Raw genomic sequence first — 16823 nt, forward strand, 5'->3', positions numbered from 1 at the left:
TTCCTTAAGAATTTAAGCTCCAAAATGCAGTGCAATGTAAAAGCATCCTTTTTACTGATGGAATACAGCTATTCAAATAGTGAAGAAGAGAATGGTAGACAAATATGGCACAATTCATACTTTGCCTTATAATTTATTTGTCTGTCTTTATTTGAGTCTTCTCTATCCCAAGGGCCCAGTACTGGTTGTACAAAAGGAAACATTGTTTATTACTTGCAGATCTGTCCAAAATCGAGTCAGTCAAAACAGAATTTAGCTTTAAGACCGGTCTACTTCACAGAATGAAAATCTCTTCCATCTGTAGAATATGACAAGCAGAAGCTACAAAATTCCAAGACTCTGGATGGTTCACAGAAACACCAGTGATTAAGCCTGAGAACATTTAGTACTACCCACTCAGACAATAAAAGAAAACTTCAGATTTCAACCATTGAAAAATGTGAAGTGGGTTAATCAAATTCATTATTGCTCATTGCATGTGTGTTTTTGGCAGTAAACTTCAAATCTATGGCTAAGGCTTTAAATTTTGCCAGCATTTGTACCACCTCAAATTTTATTCTCTAATGAACAGTTCAAAAGATACTGGCCAATAACAATGGATAACATTTACCACATACACACATGAAACTAAGACAAGAACAAAACAGTTCAAGAGAACTGAAAAAGTAGTAGAAACCAACAATACAGGCAGTATAACATGGGCTAGCAGTACTTGTGGGTGCAGCAGTAAAGAAGGAATGTCAGGCAATGTACTATGTTTTAATACAAGGAAGCAGATTGGCTGGCTTCCTTTTCATACCAAAGGGATTTCAAAGAGTTCCCAAATTTATAGTTCCCATCATTAAGTCATTTCACTGATCCATCACAACCACATTGATTTCTCTGGTTATGTACTGGTACTCTGTATCAGTGCTTACTCCCTATATGAATCTACACAAGATTCCACCCTTTTGTTGGCCTTCTGGTATGCCCTGGCCATCTCATGTAGATTTAGGGTTACACTTTACCTTGAACAGGTGTAACCTAGGTAAGCACCAAAGCCTCACATTTACGGTACAGTATCATTATATTTCCTGTTTTGAATTTAGTACCTACCCCTAGCTGCAACTTTCTGTGCTTTTCAAGTGCATCACAAGAAGCCAGAGGTACCTTGATAGCTTGTTTGTGAACAACAATAACCTTGAGGCTTAGCAGATCAGCAAGCCTGCTTCCTGTGTGCTTGAAGAACATATCCACAACCAAATCAGACAAATGGACCCTGTACACTGTAATGCAGCTGATCCTCCCATTCTCCAGCACTATGTTCCTTTATGGAATGTGCCAATTGCTCTGCTTCCTGTTTGCCCTCCTTTTCACTCTTTGTAACTTGAGGTATCTGCACAGCATGATTTTAAATCCTCCCATCAAGCATGTCAGGCAAGATTACTTTAATGCTTGTAAATAGCTGGCTAAACAACAGAAGTCTAGTTTCCCCTCACAGATTATGTCTAACTGCCCCAAATGTTAATGGATTCCAATTATAAGGACCATAAACTCATCTCAATACTGTATGTCTAATTATGTCTAATATAGATCATGCAATTCCATTTTGGGATGTCTTCTTTCAGAGTAACATATAAGCCTATCCAATGTTGTGCCCAGTTTCTTGATTCTGTTCCCACATTATCAGAGCAAAGGAGTTGGTTTTCCTAATCCAGAGACCATTTGTATTTTGTGATATAGGTGTTGGTTGGGAAAGAAAAATAGGTATCAAAAGGAGAATTAACTGGAAGCCAAGATCAAGGTTTGGGGAAAGTACTCTTTGGTGAGAGAACCCCACCAGAGATTTAAAATCACAAAATATGTAGCAAAGTAAAGTGTGGAAATATAGGATGTTAGACCAGGGTTCCCCAAACTAAGGCCCGGGGGCCGGATGCGGCCCAATCATCTTCTCAATCCGGTCCGCGGATGGTCCGGGGATCAGCACGTTTTTACATGAATAGAATGTGTCCTTTTATTTAAAATGCATATCTGGGTTGTTTGTGGGGCATAGGAATTCGTTCATATTTTTTTTCAAAATATAGTCCGTCCCCACAAGGTCTGAAGGACAGTGGACCGGCCCCCTGCTGAAAAAGTCTGCTGACCCCTGTGTTAGACCTTTAAAATATGCCCTTGTAAGTTCCTTCCAAAGTTTCCCATTTCCCTTAGTATTAAAAAAAAGACCACAAGTTTGGTAAGTTAAAATGGTTTACTTACAAACCCTTCAGAGGTCAGATTCATGTTCTTTTCCATACAGTGTTCAGAAAACACAGGCAGGAAAAACTTATTTCACTGATACCTTCCACAAGAGATCATTCTGCTGCCATCCACTTGGAGACACACTTGTTCTTCTGACATATACGGTACTCTTAACAAACAGTTAAAGTCTGCTGTGGTGTAACCCCACTTATCTGTTTGTTTTGCATATTTATAGGTTGCCCTATAACTGAGTTCCCAGGGTAGCTTTCAACAAAATTAAAAATTTGTACGATAAAATGAAACAACAATAAAACATTTGATATACAATTTCTTTCGCAGTAACTCCAAGAACTGATATTGTCTTTATCATAGCTTCAATATGTTGTTTGATTAATGGAGTGACCAACGTACTGAATCCCAAAAGCTTTCCTCCAGAGTAATTATAGCTAATGTAGCTATAGAATTTTAGTTTATTATTTGTCGCAACTTGAATGACTTTGCATACCTGTTGGATTTCAATCTGTTACCCAGTCACACATTATGCAGACATCCTTCTGAAAGTTATCACGGTCTAATTGGAATTCTATCATATTGTCTGCTTTTGGCAGCCACTGGGAGAAAAGGGACTCAGCAGAAATGAACTCATCCCATTTCTACAGTGGGAACCTCCGTTGGATCTCAGTCTCTTCTTTTCACAGAAGAAAAATTCTGGATTTAATCTTGAAAACAATGGTCAGTGTCCTCCAGGGGGATCAGGAAACATCAGAACAAATTCAGAAGGTGCACAGGGGAAGGAGAAGGGGGCAGAAGTTCTGTTGTGCAAGTAGAAATGCTAAAACTGATAGAATGAGTTACCACTCAGTATCTGATAAATTTTGATCAGATGCTTTTGAATTGGTGGCATTTGAATTGGAAGCATTTAGATACGCATGTCCATCATTCAACCATTTTGTCCTACTAATTTGTTAAAACTAGGGGCAGTGTGGCTTATTGCTGGAATTTGAAGTTCAGTGAACATCTTGCATTCATAATAATCATATCTGACTATAAATGCTAACAAGTCGTCTCTAATTAGGAGACTTGGATATTTTCACTTAAATACCTGGCTTTTGAAATGCAGAAATTTAAGATTTTGAAAAGTTGGCTTTAGGGCAGGGGAACTGACCTTTGTGATGACATTTAAAATCTGTGGGTAGTAAGCTGATGTTTCTTGGTGAAAAGGCCAAAAACAGATACTTTCAAGGGCTTGTTTTGCGGTTGTGAATTAAAATCAAATTTAAGTTTTTAGGTCCGTCTCAGCTCTACATGTAAGTTATCCAGTGAGAGGAAAGGGTGTGTCTGTCTTTTCAGTCCAGCAATGGAGCAATAAACAGAGCATAAACTTGGCAGTGACTTATGTAACTAGAACCATTTTAATGTAAAATGCAATATAGGGGCTGACAGGGAAGAAATTATAATAACATAGTTTGTTCCTTATAAGAATGATGAAGGAGATGAATTTCATATACTTTTACAAGGGAATATTTGGATTGCTATGAAAAATGAATAGGTTGGAAATTTGCTGCTTAATGATATATTGCTTCATTTGTCATTCACATTTTGCATGATACAGTATTCACATGTCCTCCATCGTCCTTTTTGTTTAGTATGTCATCTGAACTGAGGCCCATGGTGTTAAGCTAACTATGAGCTAACTATGAGCTGTAACGAAGACCAAGCCTTGGTTCAATTCAGTCTGCTTTCTGGGGTATAGTAACCTGTCTGATTTTGTCACAATGATAATAGGAACAAATTTTTTAAAAGTACTTTTTCACACAGTTAAACTATGAAATTCACTACCACAGGAAGCAACCTGGACGGCTTTGAAAGAGCCCTAGACAAGTTAATGGAAGACAAGTCTATCAATGGCTCTGGGGCAGCGCCTCCTGTTTTGCTGCCTGAGGCGAAACGGGAATGTCCTGCCGCCTCCCTTTCTGGCGGCATGCTGCTTCTCTGCCATTGGTGGGGTGGGCAAGGCACCCACAGGGACAACCACCTCTTCAGCTTCTACCATGTGTTTTCTTCTACCTCATGGGCAGGCTGGCACTGCAGTGGTACTAGCCGCGATGGCTACGCTCTGCCTCCACAGTTGGAGGCAGTAATTCTTCTGAATGCCTGTTGCTGGAAACTGCAGGAAGGGAAAGTGCTGTTGTGCTCAGGTCCTGCTTGTGTATCTGATCAGCCACTGTGAGTACAGGATTCCTGGACTAGAAGGGCCATTGGCCTGACTCAACAGGCTCTTCTTACTTAACTGCTTTTTCATTGCTTTGTCTCATGCCACTACAGTAACGATTAAACATCAGAAGAACCACATGGGCAGGCGGCAGGCCTAGAGACTCTTGTGGTTTCAACTTAAAAACTTTACGGTGGCAGCAATAGGACCAAGTCATGGAGAAGTAGCTTTTTGAAGGCTAGCACAAAGAAAGTGCTATCAGTAACACTGCCTAGGCTGTGATGTAACTTAAGGACCAGTGCTGGCTGCTCTGCACGGGGGTGAAATTATGTCATGGTGATTTTAAAGCAGCAACATTCTAAATATGTTTTATCTTTCAGCAGCACTAACCCAAGGTTTCTCAACTTGTTTTTCCTAGTGTGGTAAAGCACTCCCTGGTCTCTCAAAGCAAGAAGATTGCTGTGGGACTGTGGGTACTTCCTGGGGCTTTAACAAATGCCAAAAATGTCCAAAGAAACCAGGTATGTGTTTTTCAGATCTGTTTTCATCTTACTGTTCTGCACTATAATGTAGCAGCTTTAGAGCTAATGTAAGCATATGTATGTCCTTTTCAACATAGGGACATAGGGATATGAGTAAAGCTTTGAGTTTTTAAAAATAGCGCTGTACACTGCTATTGTTTTTCAGGAAGGCAATTAGTGTTTGGCAGTGGTAGGAACAGAAACAGTACCCATTTAAGTAATTAGTGTGGTGTTCACGAGCATGGAAGTATGTTCACTCATAATGCAATGGCTAACAAAAAGAGATTTTCTGCTTCTTGTATTTGGCTTTAGTCTTAATCTCCTTTGTCAATTTGCAAAAAAAAAAAAGAAAACATTAATGTGCTTACTAATTTCCTATGAAGATGAGCAAATGCTCTCATTTCATAGATCCCAAATAAGCACTAAGAGGAAACTGAGTAAGCTGTTAACACTTTTGACATTAAGCTGGTATCCTTGCCTGGTAGTTGACTCATTCACAGGATGCTGATTCAGGGTTGCCTTATTCTCATGACATTTTGACATTTATCTTTACTAAAGTTGTATTATTTGTCAGACCATAATAATGTTGGATGAAAGAAGGCTTTCTTTGGAATCTTTTATGGTTTTGAGCTTCATGACCTTGCCATGAGATTGACATATTCTTATAATGCCAATATGGGAACGAACTGTGCATGTTGTACTAAGACGATCAGCATCATTATTTAATGCATTTTGATGCTGCTAAGTATGAAAACGCAGGTTTTCAGCCTCTCTGTGGTGGGTGGTGGTCACTTCCTGCATGGCTGGCGGGGGGGGGGGTGGACTGTTCCCTGCAAAGTGGGGATGCCACAGTTCAGACTTGAGCTGGCCCTAGGGGCCATTCAGCAGCAGGGGCAGGACCTGGGTGTGGACCAGGTTGAAGACTGCTTTTCTCTGGTTTGCAAAGGAAATCCTGGGCCACAGCTGCACCCATCTTCACACCGCCAGCTGATCCTCCTCCTCTCACTTTGTTAGATTGATTCTTTCTCTGGATGGATATTGGCTACTGATTGAAAGAGGCATAAAGACATTTATCCATGGTTCCAATTGGCCAGTGCTAGTGGCTACCTTGATATGTCATTTTTTTTGTAATGCCCACATTCATCTCAACTTTGTCATTGGGCAGGACCCATAGCGGATCTCCATAAGCGGTCTTGGGTGAGGCATGCTAAGACCTCAGCCATAGCTTGAGGGGAGCAGGTCACAAACCAACATTGCTGCTGTAACCAACTGTCTGGCCCACACCATGGTGGAACCTTTCCATTGGCAACTTCTCCTGCTTTCACCAGGTGGGCTGGAGGGAGATACTGGGTCAGAAGTTGGGCTGCCCAGTGCATGGATCCTTTCCTTCTGCCACAGCGAACCCCGGTCTACTTTAAACAATAAAGTTGTTTAACCCCACATTCAGCCTCAAACTGCAATACCGTAGTTGTTCAAATGATCCCTGCATACCAAAATATGTTAAGAGCAGATTGGAGCATGGATATGTGGAGGTAGACTTCTAAAAAGAGTTTTAAATAGAATGTTGCAGTGTGCCTGTGGTCCATAAGATCCAAGCAAATGGGTGTAGAAATAACTGGGGGGGGGAATGGAAACGTTATAAATGTTGGGCCATTTTTTTCTGCTCTAATTCAGCTACTTTTGTAACATAGCACACTACTTTTTAAAAAGAGATCATGGGCTTCAAAATGAACCCTTAAAGATAACTGTAGGTACAGTAGAATGCATCTCATTCTATGGCAAATAGGATGAACACACACTTTATGGGAAATGTGACCTTGCACAAGTTTTCAGAGAGATGTGGCCCTGCCCTTGTAAACTTTTCTCTCACTCTCTTTCTCATACACATACAGTGGTACCTCTGGTTACAAACACCTCGGGTTACAGACTCCGCTAACCCGGAAGTAGTACCTTGGGTTAAGAACTTTACCTCAGGATGAGAACAGAAATCGCACGCCAGCGGCACAGCAGCAGCGGGAGCCCTCATTAGCTAAAGTGGTACCTCAGGTTAAGAACAGTTTCAGGTTAAGAATGGACCTCCAGAACGAATTAAGTTCGTAACCAGAGGTACCACAGTGTGTGTGTGTGTGTGTGTGTGTGTGCGTGTGTGTATGGCTCTTCAAAATTTCAAGAGCATGATGTAACCTTCATGTGCCAGATTTGGTCGATTTGGCATGGAATGCCTCAACAATGGTTTTTAATAGGGTTGCAAACCTAGTTTTACAACTTACCTTTAACCATAGTTACCTGATTCAGATATCATGGCAAGCAAGGCTTAGAACAGCATAGAGGAAGGACTCAACGTGTATGAGAGCAGACAGAGAAGGGGGAGCATTTTAACTCCTGGCACTTTCCTGACCTTCTAGACGCCAGTTTCAAGGACTGGATCACTTGGTAATTTACTAATGTTGTTTTTAATCTTCAAATTTAGCTTACCCTGGATATAGCCAAGTGGTGGATTGTCCACAAGGTTACAAAAGAATTAATGCTACTTTTTGTCAAGGTAAGATGTTTTCAGCATTTGTTTCGAGCAGGAATGGGGTTCTGTGGCTCTACAGATGTAGTTCAACAGCAGGTAGTTGTAGCCCAACATCTGGAGGGCCACGGGTTCCCCACCCATGGCTTTGAGTAATTCTGTTGAGCTAAAATAAATTGTGTGCATTTCTCAATTTACTTAAATGGCATACTATGAACAAATCTGTTCTGTCAGTTTCATTTGCGGGGAGGGGGGGAGTTGTGTTAGTTGTAATTAAGTAGAAAATATTGCCTGTTTGATAAATCAAATCACTCAAGACTTATATGGCTCATCATTTGCATTTATTGTTGGAAATATTTATAACCCACATGTCCATACCCAATAACATCAAGTCATCTTAAAGTCAACATAATTAAAATCACTATACACTGACACACATTAATAAAAAATATATAGTGAGTTTAGGAATTCACACAAGCCAGAATTAAATTAGTTTTATTTCATGATGGAATACCAGCAGAAAGTAGATCTGCTTTGTAAGGAAATTCCAGAGTCTTTAGAGACTGCCCACTTCTGTGTACCTCTGAGTACCTACTAACTGAACTTATGGTGTTGGTAGTACATGCAGAATATTGCGGGAGGACATGATCCATTGAATGTTCTAGTCTTAAACCATTAGTGGTTTAAAGGTATTGACCAGCTCTTTGAATTGACCCTGGAATTGGAAATAATGGAAGGTGTTAAAAGTTAGGTCATACGATACAAATAACTACCCCAATCAAAATTTGAAATCCATTCCAGAGATTTAAGGTGGCCTTAAATCTCTGGAATGGATAAATCTCTTTCAGAGCAAATATTTTTGGTAATGTATTTTCAAAGCAATTCCATGGCCATCCTGCCACCAGACAGCTGATATCACATTCAGGGCAGCTGAAGGAAAAGAATGCTTTCTTCTCTCCTGCAGAACATCTAACTCCCCATCTTGGAGACTTCTCTAAACATCTAATTGCTCTAATGTTTCTTCAATCAAAAGCCTTCTCCGTTTACAAACCATATGTGGTAGCAGCATGATTAACAACCACCTCCTGATTATTTCCTTTCATTTCAGTGAACTAATGCAATGAAACAAATCTCTTACTGATGTGTGTTATGAACAACAAAGAACCGTCTGTTTGCAGATTAAGTTTTAACAGTTTAGTAGTACATCATAGGTTATCTAACCAAGATTTCTCTCTTCCTTCAGCAATGTAACAATTGCCTTTCAGTTGAATAAATGTTTTGCTTATACATGCACAGGTACCGTAAATCCTAAACTGCTGTGAAACCCAAATGAACATGTGTGTATTAGACTTTATCCAAATAGGATGAAGGGCAGCATATATGTATTGTGAATAATAAATACATAAATAGCATTACATGCAGCTTCTAATATCTGAGGGGGAACAAAGTATATCGGTCGTATTAAGGAGTGGGTTAACAATATTTTATTTAGATTGCACTGTATTTTTCTGCCTTTTTTAATACTGAAAAGGAAGGGGAAATGCATTTTGATATGTTTTTATTAACGGAAAAGAAGCTGAATTAAAAGAACAGCTGGTAAAAGGCTTGGCTTTTCATTTTCAGGAGGAAAGCATTTTGCCAATAAAACGCTCTCTTAAAAAATGTGTACACTTGAGAACTGGAAAAGTACCTGGATGGTGGTGGTTTTAGTAGGGAAACCATTATTTTCTCTCCCCCTTCCCCCCGAACCAGATTATATTTGAGTGACAGTCAACGTTAGCCATACTCAAAGTAGACCCATTTGGGAATTAGGTGGGAATGATTAGTTTGCATTATGGAAGAGAGAAATTTGCTTTGTGAATATGGTTTAATTCATTACAAAGGGTGACCACATATGAGATGGATTTGAGTTTGTCAGCTCTGAGTAAAAGTTAGTTGACTAGAACCCGCTAAAATGAATCAAAAGTAATAATAAAAATAAATTTTATTTATACCCCGCCCTCCCCAGCCAAGACCGGGCTCAGGGCGGCTAACACCCAGGTATAGTCATGTCCATTAACGTCAGTAGGTATACTCTGAGTAAGACTAGTACTGAATATTATCCTGTGATAAAACAGTTTTCTAAAAAGTCAGAAATTCTGAACAGATGAGATGTGCATAGTTACTAAACACAAATGACATTCTTTTCCCCCCTTTACGATGTGGGTGTAGGGAAGTGACTATCCCATGCAGAAATAATACATATTGATGGTAAAGTGATCATGTTTGCAGTGATAGTTAGGCATGGGTTTGCAAACTGTGGCTTGGTATCACAGTGGATAGCAGTAATATCGGTACAGATGTAATTCTGGTACAGATGTGATTCTAACCACAGTTTGCACTGAGATTGAAAATAAGGAGGGGGATGCTCATGTGAGAAGGAGGAGAAGGAAGTGGGAGGTGTGTGTGATGCTTTTGATTGCTGGGCAATAGTCAGACACTCGGGAGGCATTACTTCTGCACCTCATGTCATGGTGCAGCCACCCAGTCAATCTTATACAGAAACGAAAATCTATCTCTAGAGTCTCCATGGGGGGGGGGGGGGGGAGTAAGAACAATTGTGTTAAAGGTCCAGCATTTGAGATCCATTTTATAATAGTTTGCATGGTTCTTCTGTTAGTTGTAGTTAAGCCATAGCGGCCTCTTTCAAAGGACTGTACTGAACATACGCCTTGAACTGAACATTGTAGAAAATACCTATATCATAGTTGTAAGCCTCTAGAATGTATTTTGTATAATTAAGCTTTTACCTCTATCTTCAGTACATTGTATTTTATTATATTGCTATGGCTAGTTGCTGATGCAAATAAAGATTCTTCTGATCTGATCTTGCATCATTTCTGAATGCAGCTTCCAGATCCTAGACAGAATCAGAGTTTTGTTGAGCATAATTTGTGCCCCTTTAAACGTGGAAGAAAGAAGTTTTATTTCCCACTTTAATAGTTTTAGTTTTGCTTTGGTTTACTGTCATTAACCACCATTCCACATCGATAAAAAAATAAGCCAGCATTTCCCCAAAAAAATAATGTGATGAAATTAGTTTTTTTTATCTCACTATGTTGCCAAATCCTCTGGCAAACATTTGGCAACTTATAACTGTAGGGATGAACAAAGACAGAATTATTTTCCTTTTACTTCCTTATACTGAGAACTGAAAATGAAACGTGGCATAATATTTTTTTCTTGCATTAGGGAAATGCATACTTATCTGGGTATGTAGGCCAGAAAGAAAGAAAGAATTTTCATTCACAAGCTCATTTTAGTGTATGCTATTTCTTAGCTGAATCTGTCCTGTTAGATTTTGTATCTTCATAACTGACCTGCTGAAGTAATAATAATAAGACAGCTTATTTGTAAACTTTGTTCATTCATACATTTTTAAAAATGCCATTCCACTTTCTTGCTGATCAAATTCCTCAAAGCTGCTTGTAATAATAATAAAATAACAATAAAATCTTAAGTACCAATATATCATAAGCAAAACAAAGCTATAAAATAGTGAATTTAGATATATGATAAACTTAAAATGTATAAGATAAATTATTATATACAATAGTAGCTTGCTTTTGTTTAGTAGAGGTTAAGTAATAAATAAATAGGGACCCGGGTGGCACTGTGGGTTAAACCACAGAGACTAGGGCTTGCTGATCAGAAGGTCGGCGGTTTGAATCCCTGCAATGGGGTGAGCTCCCGTTGCTCGGTCCCAGCTGCTGCCCACCTAGCAGTTCGAAAGCACATCAAAGTGCAAGTAGATAAAGAGGGACCGCTCCGGCGGGAAGGTAAACGGCGTTTCTGTGCGCTGCTCTGGTTCACCAGAAGCAGCTTTGTCATGCTGGCCACATGACCCGGAAGCTGTCTGCGGACAAACGCCGGCTCCCTTGGCCTATAGAGCGAGATGAGCGCCGCAACCCCAGAGTTGGACACGATTGGACCTGATGGTCAGGGGGGCCCTTTAAGTAATAAATAGATGCCAAATTACATAACTCATTATAGTAGACAGTGTAATCAAAGTTACAGTGGGATATTGTGGCTGGGTGTACCCAAGTAAAAATTTAATTTTCTGTAGTCACATGCACATCATTTATTTTGCATATATTGATTGAAACTATAATTACAAGGGTGGGGTAGTTCCATGTCTGACTTTTTAAATGTCCTGTGTGCCCAGTTTTATTAAAGGGATTTGAAATACACTTCTTGTGTATTGCCATTCAAGTCTCATCCTAAACAGAAAAAGTCTAAGCCAATTCCAATGTAAATAATTGACTTACATTCATGTGAGATTTCCAGAGAAATTTATTTGAACATAACTTCAAGGCTAAAACATTCACAAAAGCTAGTTTACAAAATGGAGCAAAAGTCTTGCTCAGAACCTACATTTAAATAGGATAATGGAACTTTTCCTGTGGATTTGTGTTAATCTAATGATAAAGCAATTACTGCATCAAAAGGTACTGTGAAGTGGTGCTCAGTTTATTGTATCTCCCCAGCACTCTCCCATTTTTAGTTTTAGTTTTAATAGCATTAAAAACAATAATTGTTTGTAGAATAACAGGACAATTTTACTTACCTTCATATACGATGAATGGAGTTTAATGTGTTTCACCATAATGTATCATCCTTTGAAGCACTTCCTATTGGCTAAAGTAGTATCTGTCTCACTTTACTCTTAGTGTCACTTTCCAGAGGGATAGCCATGTTAGGATATTGCAGCAAAAACAAAACAATGCATTTGTTTAGGCTTGAAGGTGCCACCACACTTTTTTGTGTGTGGAACTGCTGTACTCAGTGAGCTACGTAGCTTAAAAGGTAAAGGGACTCCTGACCATTAGGTCTAGTCGTGGACAACTCTGGGGTTGCGGCGCTCATCTCGCTTTATTGGCCGAGGGAGCCGGCGTACAGCTTCCGGGTCATGTGGCCAGCATGACTAAGCCGCTTCTGGTGAACCAGAGTAGTGCACGGAAATGCCGTTTATCTTCCCGCCAGAGCGGTACCTACTTATCTACGGTACTTGCACTTCGTGCTTTCAAACTGCTAGGTTGGCAGGAGCAGGCACTGAGCAACAGGAGCTCACCCCATCACCGGGATTTGAACTGCCGACCTTCTGATCGGCAAGTCCTAGGCTCTGTGGTTTAACCCAAAGCGCCACCTGCGTCCCACAGAAGTAATTGATCTTGACCTCAAGTTTGTGAAACCCAGCATTTTGTCCCCTGTACAAGTAGAAATGTTATGATGGCAGTGTCAGACCCAGCTCCTGCCAATTCAGAGGGCAGGGTCCTGAGAGCAAGGCAAGCCTGCTTGTAATGAAGTGAAGCTAAGTCAGGTGAAGAGAATCAGGTCTGTCAGTATCTCCTTTTTTGCTTACACGATTAATAAATTATGGGAGTTCTGCACTCACCCTTGAAAAAAATTTCCAGGATAGCTATAAGGCAAATCAGTTTAGATGGAATGGCGTCCGGGCCAGGGGCCTTCCCTACTTTCATCTGATCGATTAAATTTATGATTTTTGACATGGATACTGGAGGCCACTCATCTAGGAAAGAGAGAGTGTTCTGATCTTGCCTGTCCGGTGGGATGCAGTTGTCGAAAAATACTGACTTGAAATGTTCTATCCATGTGCCCGATGGAATTGAGGTTAGCTGCTCATTCTGTGGCAGTGGGGGATCTGCTACGGCCTTCCAAAAATTTTTGTGATCTCTAGATTGTATGGCTGAGAGTAAAATTTCCCAGCTTTTCTGGATATGTCTTAACCGGCCGAGCTGGATGGACTCCCTTAGTTGTTGAGTTCTAGAAAAATAGATGTCAGGTAGGCGGGAACTGCCCGATTCTCTGGATTCTCTGTACAGTTTCCTGATTTCGGCTTTCATAGCTAAAGTCTCTTTGTCGGTCCAATCACCCAGGCTCCTTTTCTTAGGAGGCCTATGTGAGTGCGTGTGGGACAGTTCTGTTATTAAGATGTTAATAAATTCCTCGAACCGAGTAATTCCCTCAGCTGGAGTAAGAGCACCTTTCTCTGCTGAAAACAATTGGGTCACGCGGTCGGTTTTTACCAGGCCTTGGAAGCGAGACAGAGTGTGTTCGTTGGTTTGTATCCTTGGAAGCTGGAGTCTTGGTTCCTGGGGGAGTGGGCTGTTTAACTGTACAGTCTTGCTCAATGGAAAGACAAGCTTGCAGTGAAGAGGGAGATGGTCACTGAGCATAGGATCGCCTATGTAAAACTCATCCACGAATGGCGTCATTCCAGCAGGTATTATAATATAGTCCACCATGCTGTTCCCCTGCGGGGAGATATGGGTGAAGTTCCCGGAGCCTTCCCATTCCGTTAGCCCGTTAAGCCATGTCAGGGCCCTGGTGGTAGTCAACTTGGTGAGACGCAGACCCGCCTGGTTTATTACTGGATCCAGGGATCTGCGTTCCCAAAGACAGAAATCTGGGAGGACAGAAATATCCAGGAGCTCCCAGGCTTTTGTGTACACTTCCCACCCTTGGCCTAGGTGAGCATTAAAGTCTCCAGTTAGAATGATAGGTAAATCAGGGCAGATGAGGTCCAGATTCTCAAACACATGTGTAATGAGATTCCATTGAAGGTTCTTGACTGTGGCAGTGGGAGTGGGAGGAATATACACGTTGATCAGTAACATTTCCTGGTTCTCCAGCACTATCTTTATTACTAGTAGTTTACAGGTAACATTTGTCGACAGGATGTGTTCGCATTTTATATGGGGAGCCACTAGAGTTAACAATCCACCTGAAGGTCTGCCTTTCTTGTGGCTTTTAGTTGCCGGAACAGAGTAAGCGTTGAAACCTGCAAATTCGATGTGATGTAATGACCAGGTTTCTTGTAAACAAACCACATCATGAGCCCTTAATAAGTTTGAGAACTCTGGAAGGCATAGCTTTGGAGACCACCCTGCCACGTTCCATGATATCATTTGCAGAGAATTGTGCACCTGACTCCTAACCGCGGCATCAAGTCAGTCTAGGTGAATATCAGGAGGATGGTTATTGCTTGATGTCCCAGGCGGCCCCAGGCGCGTTTCCACCACTACCGTTGGAGCGTCAGTTATTGGTCCGTGGGCCCTGGAGTCTTTTGCTAGGATGATTTGGGGGACTTCTTCACTCTGCCCCGTATAAGGATTCCGACCGGCCTTAGATTGCTGGGAACTGGGTGACTGAGATGGCTTGGGTTGAAAGGCCAACAGATTGATGTGGCCGAAAGGGTCCTCGATGACTCTATTGCAGGTTACATGGCGTTCCGGATCTGTTTTGAAGGCATAGACTTCACCGGGTGGTGTAGATTGTAAAAGGTCAGCAACTGTATCTTGGGGTGGATCGATTAGGGGATTAAAGTTTAATGGGTGTTGTGGCTTGTCGCCTTGTATTGGGCTGGAGGTAATGGAAGTCTCCAGTTCAGGCATCGAGGCGTATGAAGGAGAGTGCATTTCAGATTGGAATTGCTTAGGCGGACCGGGGGCGGGCGCGTCACATGGAGCGTCCTGGGAGCCAAGAGGAGGGTGTAAAAAGTCAATTAAATCAATTGCAGGCAGACTTTGGTACAGTGCAGGGCTGTCCGAGTCCTGTTGGGCGATGGCGTTGCCCATACGAGAAGGCCTCGTCTCCAGCCCCCCGTTCACTGGTTTCTTGAGACAGACAGGCCTAGCTTCAGAGCAGATGGCCCCTGTCCTGATGGGTAATGGTTTGCAGATCTGGTTAGCAAACACTCTTGTGAAATAGATATGCCATTTCCTTGTGCAACCGTTTAGTTTTAGGATTCTAGCAGGTGGATAAGTAGATCTAAAGTTAATAACCAGCCGCTTCAGAAAGGACCCAGTGGGCAACCATAGAATGTCCACAATCTCTGATGGACGTAGGACGTGCCCCAGCAGTTGGGACAGAGAGTTGGCAACTGAGAGTTTATCTACCCAATTGTTGTAATTCAAGGGGTGGTTTCCCACTAGCACAGCCAGTTTATGAGGCTGGAGTTGTAGATTCAAGTTATGTGCTTGTTCGTCCGGGCCCTTTGCTTGTTGTGCGGAGTCGACCTGCAGACTTGGGCGGGGGGGAGCCGGACTGGCAATGTAGTCAAACTGGGGAGGAGTGGGTGGTCGTTTGGCCAGGCTGAGCACTTCCTCGAGCTTCTTTTCAATGCCGTCCAGCCTTTTATACAGGTTGCTGATTGTATGCGATATCAGTTCAGATTGGCAGGTTAGCAATTCCAACATCTCTCGATCCGCAAAAAGTTGGGTGGATGATTGTGGTATTTCGGATAGAGAAGTTTGGATTTGCTCAGAGGGAGGGGCCTCCTCTTGTAACCCCGGGGCTGGCTGCCCCTCGCCCACCATACAGCCAGTCACTTTATGGGTAATACTAGAGGCAAGAGCAGCGAAACTGTTTTCAGTAGGGAAACTATTGCAAATCTCTGCCAGGTCATTATTGGGCAAGAAGTCACTGATTTTCATCTGTTTCTTGGCTGCGTCCACGGTCTCATTGGAATGGTGCCTGGAACGCTTTTTCCCTCTCATACCAGCACAGACGGAGAGGGGGAGAAACCCCACTTAGCCCAAAGCAGAGTGAACTGTGCTAGTTAGTGTGCGTTCTCTTTAACAACTCACTCCCTTTCAGTCTTTATCTACAACGCTGACTTGCAGGTTTGCAGATTTGCAGGTATGTGGGAGTGGTAAAAGCATAAAAGTATAAAAACATAAAAACAAGCTTAAAACAATCTTAAAACGCCATTAGTACCCTCGGGAAAAAAAGCTTGTGAGGCTTGTGAGGCTAAGTAAAGGAGAATAAGGAAGAATCTTTACCAGGCACTCTCCGAGGCTACCTTCAAGACGCCATCTTTCATTTTCCTGCGTACTTGCTCCTACGCTTTTCAATCTTTTTCTCAACGATCTAGCCCCATTACTAAATCAGGTGGATGCCCACACTCCAAAACTCCAGGCCATAAACATTCCCATCCTCCTGTACGCGGACGATATGGTTTTGCTCTCGCGGACCAGAATAGGTCTAAAGCGTCTGGTAACTGCCTGCATTGAGTACATGGCCAAAATGAACTTATGCTTGAACTTTGAAAAAAGCAAAATCCTGGTGTTTGGTAACTCACGCACGAGTTATAGCTGGGTTTTTGGAGGTAAACCCATCCAGCAGGTCTTTAAATTCAATTATCTAGGAATCACCTATCATCATAGGCTCCTCTGGTCTCCACATCGAGGCACGGCGGTGAACGCCAGTAAGATATCCACGCAGGCAATTACGCGATTTTTTACAACAAGGGGCAACTCACATATCCCTTCTGCGCTCAAGATCTTCAATGCCAAGA

The 16823-nt window shown here is 41.8% G+C and overlaps 1 protein-coding gene across 7 annotated transcripts in view; it reads left to right on the forward strand.

Moving 5' to 3' along the window:
- Window positions 1–16823, forward strand: part of LTBP1 (latent transforming growth factor beta binding protein 1) — a 199293-nt gene that overhangs the window by 83321 nt on the left and 99149 nt on the right. For all 7 annotated transcript variants that reach the window (XM_035108252.2, XM_035108243.2, XM_035108244.2 and 4 more), the window contains exons 8-9: window positions 4848–4950; window positions 7421–7492. In XM_035108252.2, the coding sequence (XP_034964143.2) occupies window positions 4848–4950; window positions 7421–7492 (175 nt within the window). The remainder of the gene's footprint in view (window positions 1–4847; window positions 4951–7420; window positions 7493–16823) is intronic.

The sequence above is a fragment of the Zootoca vivipara genome, chromosome 3 (genome assembly GCF_963506605.1).
Source record: "Zootoca vivipara chromosome 3, rZooViv1.1, whole genome shotgun sequence".
NCBI classification, from domain to species: Eukaryota; Metazoa; Chordata; class Lepidosauria; order Squamata; family Lacertidae; genus Zootoca; species Zootoca vivipara.